Raw genomic sequence first — 10,246 nt, 5'->3', positions numbered from 1 at the left:
TAAACAAAGACTTTGGTGCCACACCCACTCTGGACAGAAAGGATGGCCTTGGATATTCACTTGTACACTACACTGTACATTTTTCATACAAGAAAATTGCATTTCTAACTGAATTTCTAGCTGAACATTTCTTTATCCACTCACTAATTCAACAACTTCACAAAGGTTAATGGGAGTTTCTCAGGCCACAATGAGAGTATGATAGGCAGTGAATAATTCAAGGCCCATGATTCTTATGTGGGATTCTATTTTACATTTGACTCACATGTCACTTTAGGGTCAGAAAAAAATTATATGTCAGCCACAGTGTTCTCAAATCAGCCCTTTGATAAGATGATTTCTCAGCTTGTTCACTGTCCTTTCAAAAGGAGCCTAAGTAACTTCCCTTATAAAATTGGATCAAAATGATTAGAAACCAAAGTGAACTGAGCAGATACTTGTCTATGTAGAACAACCATTTACACATGACACAAGTAACCAAAAACATACTAGAGAAGATTTCTGTAATGTCTTTGGATTTAAAGAAAATTTGATTTCTCCAGCCTTAAGGAGAAAAAAAAGGATATATTTCTGTATTTTCCATTTTTTAAAAATTATATTACTGAACCACGTGGATGTCTCAGGACACATTTGAATGATGTGGTCACCTCTATAGCACATACAAGGCTTGGGATTATGGTAGAGTGCTCATTAAAGGCTTGGCTATCCCCATTTATAGCACTACAGGGAAACTGAATGTGTTATGACGATTTATCCAACTTCTCTAATAAAGGGGAAAGTATCATGATACACATTTACAGTTACTGTCTGTTATGCTAATTCAATCCACCTCTATCAAAAAAGAAAAAAACATGATAGCTTGAGTCACAAGCTTACAATCACACATAAGAAAGAAAATTGTTCCTTGCTTAGTAAAATCCCTTCAGTGTCAGCACATCACTAGGATGCTAACCATCACAAAGTATGTGCCACTTGGCAATCTGTCTCCGGGGGAAGTCAGAGATTTCCTTCCAGTGTTCCCCACCCGTTCCTTCGGCTGCTGCACCCAGGACCAACCGCCCAATCACTTCATTTCGGGACCCTCTCTCGGAATCCAAAACTAGAAATTCCACACTTATTTCTTCAAGACTCTCACAAGGAATATCGAACACAAACAGTTCATTAAACACCGCATTGGGGGTACATTTCTTCACGTGCGTCTTCTTTTTGGAGATTCTCTTTTTGGCATGGTACAGATTCACTTTTACATAGGGATCTGAAAGAGTAGACAACAGGCATTACCACAAGCAAGTCCAGCTGCAGGTCTGATCTCAAGGTCATCGTGCCCTTAGCAAACACAGCCTGCCCCCTACACGGTAGGAACAGTGAAAGAGAGACTGGATACAGATAAGGTTTGGTCCTTCTCTTGTTAACATGATTGAAAATAAGGTGATTATACAATAAAAGAGAAAAGCAGTTTAAAACCAGGGAAGGAATTATCAATCTAGACAAAGATAGTCTCATCAAGAAGAAAATAGAACTTCCTGTGGACATATGATAATAATGAATAACTTGTTGAACAAAATTAAGTAGTACTTTAAAACACATGCTCCATATGTAAGCACACTGAATTGATGCTCGTTTTTTCCATAGGTTGGGAACTTGGAGTCCACTGTGGCTAGGTCTTTACTTTTATTTTTCTGTTATTAATTACTCTTTTGTTGGGTTTGCTGTTTCCCACAGTTAAACTTCTCATGTCAACTTTACTGTGAGGATTTTAAGATTATGCTACACTGCCATATATTTCACTATATTGTTTTAGTTTTTTCCCACCACAACATATGAATTAATTTTAGTAAAAACTTTAAGACCATACCTCCAACTTTCTTCACTAAAGGAAAACATAATACTAGATGACTTTGTAATGAAATATATACTTGTAAGTTTCAAAGTACTCCTCAGCATTATATTATTATTCCAATATATAAGGAATATTTTAAATATACATAAGGATAATCTGTTTAGAAATGAGTAGGTCAGGGTTGGAATTTAGATCATTTTAACCCATAGTCTATATTCTTTTTCATAATTCTTTACAAGGGGGTTGTGTTTGTTTTCTAAGACTTAGTGGAAAACCTAAAATCGAATTGTAAAATATGTTAACTATTATGAAATATTAGATATAATATAGTAAAAGAAAACTTTTAAATAGAATAATTGGGCCCATTTAAAATAACCAAATCAAACTTTTCCCTTTAGCTCTTAATGTTATTTCCATCTTGGTACTTTTAGTCATGATCTCTCACCTTGTAATTCAGTGTTTCTTTTGTCTCAACCTCATCCATCAGATATTTACTACACACTGGCTTTGTCTGAGAATTTAGAACTATATGATGTTTTTCTTACTAATGGTAACATCTGGCTTACATTATAATTTCAAAAGATGATAAAAAGAAAAACTAATTCTATCATTTGTGAATGTAAATAAAACTAAAAATAAAATAACCGACCAATGTGAATAGTTAAGTATGTTGTTAATGCACTGCTCACTTATAGATGGAACCTAAGTATTTTGGAAGTTTTCTTACCTGAAAGTCCAGACACATCAGATTTAGGCAGGTGTCGAGCCTTTAAGACAACCACAGTGAGAGTATTTGTGGTGGACTGGTAGCAGAGAGAGATCAGTAACTCGCCCCGGCCAGAGGACTTCTGAACAATGAAAAATGCAAGACAAGTATTTTTTATTATATTTTGAAGTTTGAAGTTTGTATATTAAGCAAAAATTTTACAGGACTATAATGACATTCTTATTTAAATTTAACAAATTTCTTTAATACATATGTCATCTATGAGTAACTAAAAGCTTTTGTGCTGTTTTGGCCTAAAAACCATTGCCTGCCATCTTGTGGTTCTTTTAGGAATTTCAGAATTCAAGAAGTTGGCCACACCCATTATTTACAAAAAAAATTAATTAATTAAAGGATATTTAGATTATACTCCACTTGGCTCTTGCTATTTAACAGATCTATCCAGTCTTTGAAGTTGCTAATATTAATAAAAACTTACCCAATTCTTTGAAGCACTGTGAATAACATCATGAATAATGTGGCAAACTTGATTTCAAATTCTTGTGTACTGATACAGGAATTTGAATCCAAATCAAATAATATTCTGACTCCCACCCATCATCTCTCCAGAATTGTGATGTCTTTAAAATTGTTGACCATTTCCTTACCTCAAGCATCCCTTTAATCTAAGGAAAAAATCATAAATTTAAGTATTGAAGAATATTGTCTCTATATTTATAATGTTCCTATTAGACAGTGTCATAATATCTTTCCTTGCAGGATTCTTAGATATAATTTATACTTCAATTATACTAGGATGTGCAACTAAAGATTCAAATATAAGTTTTAACTATAAGTATCAAATGTTAACTTGGGGCCTGTTACTGAGAAAGAACTCATGGAATTGTAACATATTTATGTCAAAGCTGACATAGAGTAGCTGTGTGTTTAGGCACTCCCAGGGCAATTAGAGCAGGAGACATACAGATCATTCATCTTACCATGTCACTCATCAGCCTGGTATCTCAAACTAGGTGTGTTAACATCCCTTGACTTTCATTAACTTCCACACACACAAGGAAAGGAGAGGCTCATAATAAGTTTGAAAGCTGTTCTGAACTTTACATATACAAATTGTATGACAATGTGCCATAAGAATTAATGCAGTTCTGTATTTTTAATGGAAACAGGGTTAAATTTATTCAATCAATGTTTTGTCATTTTCTAGTGATCTCAGAGATCCCAAAGTAGCATAAACAGAAAGTCAGATTAATCCACTTCCTATTGCTCCACACAGACAGGCATTCATAATTTAATATAAAATGATGACCTCTCCTTTGAAAAGAAATCCAACCACTTAAAGGACTGTTGAAAAAAATTCAATGTTAAATATCAATTTCAAATTCAATTATGCCGACCTTGAAATATTATTAAATTTGTTGATTAAGTAATTGTCACATCAGTGTTAAAGTAGCTATCGTTACTGAAATGCTTATAATGCAAATTAACAAAACAATGTAAATCTTGTTTAAGCAGGAGAAAATATGCCTGTTTATATGATATCTTTAGGAATTACAGATATGGGTTGTATTTTCATTCATTTCCTCTAGCCCCTTGTTCTCAGATTATAACTAATAACAATGAAACTTCACATGGTGGGGATGATAGGTAAAAACTTATCATTGTAATAGAAACCTGCATTACAGATTGTTTCTAAACACATTAGCACTCAAAGTAAATTACCCTAACATTTCTCTTGATGATCTCTCTGGTCATTAGCATTTTTCCATCAGACAATTCAATTCCTGTAAGAGGCATAAGGACTTCTCCAATGATATCATCTCTGGAAAACCTGTCAAAACTCAAGATGGTAAAGTGCAGAGCCAGCTCTTGGATCTGAGTGTAAGGGATCCCATAGAATGTGAAGGTCTCATCAAAAGCTGGGTCCAAGGTCTTTCTCAGCACTCTGGTTTTCACTTTGTGCTTCTTCTCTGGGAGGATCGTCATTTTGATGTAGGGGTCAGAGGTCATGGATTGTTCATCCATGGCTGGCAAGCCACGAGCTTCTTTGATGTTCACCACAAAGGCTTTCTTCTCAAAGTTGTACTCTAAGGAGAAAAAGAGGGTTCCCAGCTTCTCTTGTTTCTCTTCTGAACTAAGGGAAGTGCTGGATTTTAGGCTATCAGGGGACACTGCCTCTTTTTCTCCTTCTGGAAAGACCTTGTGGGTTACACTATCCAGATCAGGAGGGCTGCAAGCTTTGACATTCGTTTTGGGGAAATTGCCATTGAGATCTCTCTTCTCAAGATCAAGATGCAGTGAATTCTTTGGCACAGCTGGCTTATTCTTGACTTCATTCTTTTCATCTCCTCCAAACTTCTTTTTACTATTTAGGTTTTCAGGATAAATATCAACTCCTTTAAGCACATGTACAAACTTGTATGGAGGAGTCTTGTTGGACTTGGATGATTTTCTCTGACAGCAGATCCAGGCAAAGAGAGAAACTGTGAAGACGAGGCCAAAGGCACTGAAGATCCCCACCACTGTGGGAATTTCGTCTGAAAAATCAAGTGACCAATAACATACATTAAAGGCACAGCGCAGAAATATGAGACTCTTGGAAAAGCATAACAGAGTTAGCAATTGCTACAGCTTAGACAGACAGAATTACTTTCCAGCAGTTCTGGGTGTAAGCTCTATACCCATTTCACACTAACTTCAGGGATATACACATTTCTTGGGTGACACACAGTATAATAAAAATACAAAATGATAGAAGAACCTTCATCTCAGTAGGTTTTTTTCATGGATCAAATGAGAAGATGAAATGGGATCTGGGTCATGTATGGAGGCAGAGGCATGCTTAATAACCCTGACCTATTGGTTTTCTCAGAAAACAAGAGCCACCTACACGATGATGGGGTCAGTACTAATTTCATTACTTTTGCATTGACATTTCAAGGCTTTCCAACAGCATCAATTCTTACTGACTATGGAGCCTTCAATGCATGTGCTTCAAATAAATTCTATATTTTTATACTTCCTTATTAATCCAGGTTTCAAGAAGCAAGCATCTAGAAATTCAGTGGTTTACATAGTTGATTTTTTTTAATGGGAGCTATATACTATTGACACAAACTGATTAAAAATACTCATCTCAATTATGAAGCAGTAGCAAAAGATGTACTTATATTGAAGAAAATAACAAAATACTTAAAGCTATAAGATACTAGTGGTATTTAATTTAGTTTACTACAATCCCCTATGTGAATCTAAAATTCTTCAAACATTGAAATATCCAGTGAAAATTAATTCAAATTAGATAAAAACAGAACAATTGCTATAAAGTCATCAGGACTCTTAGCATGTAATGAGAGGAGTAAATACATATAAGTATAATCTTAGTGAAACTGATTTTTCTTAACATATTTCCATATGGCAAATTTTATCTATAAGCATATTTCTCAGACAAATGACTAACACTCTGTATATAAAAGCAATATTGCTACCACTAGCTTAGAGTATCAATTAAGTCAATGTTTAAAATATTTGAAGTGAGTATAACTAATGCAATAATATAAAAATTGAATCCTAGTCTCATCTAATTTTACTTCAGTGAGCAGCATGGCTAAAAGTCCCAGACAGAAAAGGGTTAAGAATTCTTAAATCCAAAAGACCAATCTTTTGTTATACTCTTTTTCATCTTCCAAAGTAACCTCTCTATCTCATCATAAAACTGAACCAAAAAATAAATAAAACTGAAAAAACAACAAAAATAACTAGTATACAAAAGGAAATCAACCCAATATCAATTAAAATTTTCTGCAGTTAAATGATATGAAGAAACTGAATCTTGTAAAAATGAAAAAAAAAAGCTTTACATTTCCTAAATAAGAAAAGTGAATGACACAGAAAAAGAGTAAGGCCAGAGTTAAAATAATCAACTGAAGTTAGCATCAGCTTCCAGTTTTCTGTTCTATTTAAGTCTTTGTGGAGGGTAAACGTCCCCACTCTTGGACACTCAGGCCAGGGACTAAAAGCAGATTCATGAACTGAAATGATTTTCCAGCTAATGCAAGAACAATAAAAAGCAGTGGAAAAACACTATTTTCTAAGTAAACTGAAAAGGTAGAACACATTTTCACTAATACAGTCTCAGAAGACACCTCACTTCTAGACAGTCTTTGAAACAGAACAAAAATTGGGTATAAACATCACAAAGAAATAAACCTACCCATGGAAAGATCTTTGAAAAATCATGTATGAGTCTGAAACCACAACTTGTCCCTATTTAACACTTATATCAAATAGCTAAGCTTTCAAGACAACATGGACTCAAATACTGCCAGAATTCCTCTACCAATAAGGTCTTAAGCTTTTGAGGCAAAGATCATGGTGATTCCATTCAGATTAGCAACAATTATTGCAGATCCATACATATCACTCTTAATCATAAACTTCTACACCAGTCCGTTTAAAATAAACAAGCAAAATTCTGATCTCTTGCCTTGGAAATATAATTGGCTCTAAGCAGACTACTTGTTTATTCTAAGAAGTACATCTAATTTATTGAATCGTACAAGGAAATCCATAGTGCAAAAATTTGAAGGAATAGTAAACAAGTACACAGAAGCCACAATTTAAGTTTCCAATTCCTTTTAGCAGACTGTGCATCCTGTAGCCCTGCCCTGGACGCTCTGTTAGCTCACAGTGAAATAACTGGGCTGAGCTAGTTCATTCCCTAAGTCCCTTAACTGTACTATCTTAACTGTAATGCACACACACACACACACACACACACACACACACACACAGAGGCTCATTTATACAGTTATACAGTTCAAATATAGGTTATTCTTTACAAGCTCAAACTCTTATGTAACCGTGAGCCTATGTGCCTCCCCCTAAAAAGGTCTGCTACCTACAAACAAGAATAATCTACAAAACAAATGAACCCAGAATATGAACAACAGACGCCTTTTCCTATACTCAGCGCTGGCTGCAATCTACAGAGCTCCCGGAACGATTAGGAACTTCTGGAAGGTACAATCCCCCTAACAGAAAGCAGTTTTAAGCAGACAGATACCGAGGGTGGAAGAGATAGTAGAAAGCCACAATTAACCATCTGCCGCTCTCCTTTTCCTTTCTAACTGACTACTTTAAGGAAATTATATAAACATATATTCAATATCCAGTGGAGGAGGGGGCGAGGAAAATCACAGCCCACCCCGCGGTATTTAAGGAACAACCACAGCTCTAAGTTAAGCAACTTGCTTACCAAATTCTTCCCTGCTGGTGGTGATCGGAGCCATTTTTTTGCTGCGTGTTCTGTCCGAGGTGCTGAACGGAAACTCCCAGGCTTAATACACTTGCTTGAATGTGAAGCTCTGTCTTTCCCCAACAGCACAGAGCCCAGGGGATCTGCGCCTGGAACAGGGAGGAGGAGGCAGGGAGGGAGGTCCACGCGCCCTCGCCCAGTGATTTGCCACCCCTGTTCCTGTTTTGGCTCTTCTGAAAAGCTCGTCTCCAGACTCCAGACGTGGCTGAAACCCGAATTGACGCAATGCTGACGCTACAGGGCTGAAATCAGCACCTGCCCACCCCCCTCCTCCCTCCCAGCCTCTCCTTCTCGCCCTCTTTCTTGCTTCCTCTCTCCTCTCTGGGGGATTCAGAACGCTGTCATCAATTATTTTAACTGTTAGACTACTAGATACTTGCTTTGCTGTTCTGTGGGGACACAGAGGCACTTAAAGATGCGTCTTGAACCTGATTGTTGTCAGTTCCTAATTCAAAAATGAACCTGATCACCTGCTAGAGTGTATCTGAGTTACCAGAAGATCATGATTTTATAGAGACAGTTAAAGGAAGCAAAAGGGAAAGATTCCTGCCTCACTGTAGAAAAGAGGAAGGCATTATGAATTTTTTTAATCTTTAGTCATTCTTTGACATATAAAATGCAGGTTTCACTTACTGTAGTTGGGCATGATCCACTGCAAATTGAAATATTTTGAATGAGACGTCCGCTTTCCCACTTTGACTCCCATATGATCTAGGAAACTGTAAGTATGAATATTTTGCTGGTGCTATGGCTCCTTGCTGGTGTGTCAGCTCTCATCACTTTAATATCTGACATTTGACCACTTAAAGTACTTAGGAACAGATGGGCATAATCCCTTCTGTATCCACTCTCTCTCTCTCTCTCTCTCTCTCTCTCTCTCTCTCTCAGGAATAACTTTCCATATAATGACAGTGCTCCTGGAATGACATTTATACTTAGAGTCACTGACTCTCTTGGGGTTTGTGACAAATAAGGAGGATTAGACCTAAACCTAAAATAATATTGATTATTGATTTTTTTTCTGAACCATGATATTCTTGGGGAAAAGTATATGGGCACATAATGATGCCACAATCTGAAGAGTATGGTTTTCTTTCTTTTTTTTTTTTTTGAGTGTGGCTTTTTAAGACAAATGCTTAGCAGTTTTCTAAAGGAGACAACTGTGCTTTTGACTTCCAAATGTTATTAATTGTTCCACAAAGAATTCCTGTGTTCTGGAAGATTCAGTATATATGCTGGGATGAAGAAAAAGGTGGCACTAGGGGAAAACTACACAGAAAGCTACAATATGAGAGACAATTTTCTGCACATGAGCAAATGGTTGCCCTGAGTCTCAGCACTGTGTCTGGAGAGATGCTGGCTTCAGTCTTTTGCATCATGGAAAATTTTACAAACCGAAGTCTCTATTTTCCCCCTTTCTAATAGCTCCCACATACTTGGCATTTTAGCATTCTTTGAACAGATTGCTTAAAAAATCTTTACATCTTCATGCTATAAAAACAGAGAAAATAATTTCCTGTATTTAATTTTTCCATCAGTAGACTTTTTGATAGTGTTCTTACCCCTCCATTAAGACCACCTGCCTTTTGAGTTATGCATGCACCTGATTAGAACAACCATTAGAATAAATGTACATTACATGAAAGAGGGAGTGGCATTTATCAGGGATGCATACCACACAAGGATCTATAGAATGGATTGTAATGAAGTACATGTTTTCTAGCTAAGTTTTTGCTAACATATGGCAAAGCTCACTTGCTACAAACATAAGTATGTTATGTTTATGTTATACATAAATTAGTATATCATTAATCATACCTTCAGATACTAAGATGCTGTCTGAAACCTGTGATTTAACTCATATGTCTCCAAGCCTCTAACTCATTCCATACTGTCTCATTTCTCAGGACATGTGATAGGGTTATCTATTGCCAGAGCTAGTACTATTGTAGTAATGATTTTCTTGCTTACTTTATAAGTAAACTGAAAAGAAATGTTATTAAGAAAATACCTAAGTTTCTTCTTATTTTCATTTGATGAATAGTCCTTTACCCATTACACAATCTTTTAGACAAACTGCACTCCATGAAATATCAAATGTAAAAATTGGTATGTTTCTTAGCATGGAGAATCACGCCCTACCACATCATTACCTTGTTCTCTATAGATACAGCAAACTAGTAATCAATTATGACCAGTTTTACTCCAGCAGCAGGGAGTTAGAAGGAGGGGTTGTTGCTAGGTAACAACATTTCCACCACCCAAAACACACAGCTTCAAATAAGTTTCTGCCCTGGGAAACAGGGTTCCATACAGGAGGCAGGATTTACTTCATAATTTTAGTGGCTCACTTTTCACTTCA

At 36.2% G+C, this 10,246-nt stretch overlaps 1 protein-coding gene across 1 annotated transcript; it reads right to left on the bottom strand.

Moving 5' to 3' along the window:
• Window positions 1-667: 667 nt before the first annotated feature.
• On the bottom strand, window positions 668-8,059 carry Syt4 (synaptotagmin IV). The gene is made up of 4 exons (XM_013014878.1): window positions 7,825-8,059; window positions 4,290-5,104; window positions 2,568-2,688; window positions 668-1,255 (listed from the first exon to the last, which is right to left on the bottom strand). Exons 1-4 carry the CDS (start codon window positions 7,856-7,858, stop codon window positions 948-950), a joined length of 1,278 nt encoding a protein of 425 aa, XP_012870332.1. The 5' UTR covers window positions 7,859-8,059; the 3' UTR covers window positions 668-947.
• Window positions 8,060-10,246: the final 2,187 nt, after the last annotated feature.

The sequence above is a fragment of the Dipodomys ordii genome, unplaced genomic scaffold, assembly GCF_000151885.1.
Source record: "Dipodomys ordii isolate 6190 unplaced genomic scaffold, Dord_2.0 Scaffold25, whole genome shotgun sequence".
Classification (NCBI taxonomy): Eukaryota; Metazoa; Chordata; class Mammalia; order Rodentia; family Heteromyidae; genus Dipodomys; species Dipodomys ordii.
The sequence above is the reverse complement of the archived record's forward strand: the minus strand, read 5'-3'. Positions and strand labels throughout refer to the sequence as shown.

Bases quoted from the DNA above. Each gene is read 5' to 3' on its own strand.
- Syt4 (XM_013014878.1), bottom strand. From the start codon at position 7,858: ATGGCTCCGATCACCACCAGCAGGGAAGAATTTG. The intron at 5,105-7,824 runs GTAAGCAAGTTG...TTGATTTTTCAG, and splicing joins CACCAGCAGGGAAGAATTTG to ACGAAATTCCCACAGTGGTG. The intron at 2,689-4,289 runs GTAATTTACTTT...TTCATTGTTCAG, and splicing joins TCATCAAGAGAAATGTTAGG to AAGTCCTCTGGCCGGGGCGA.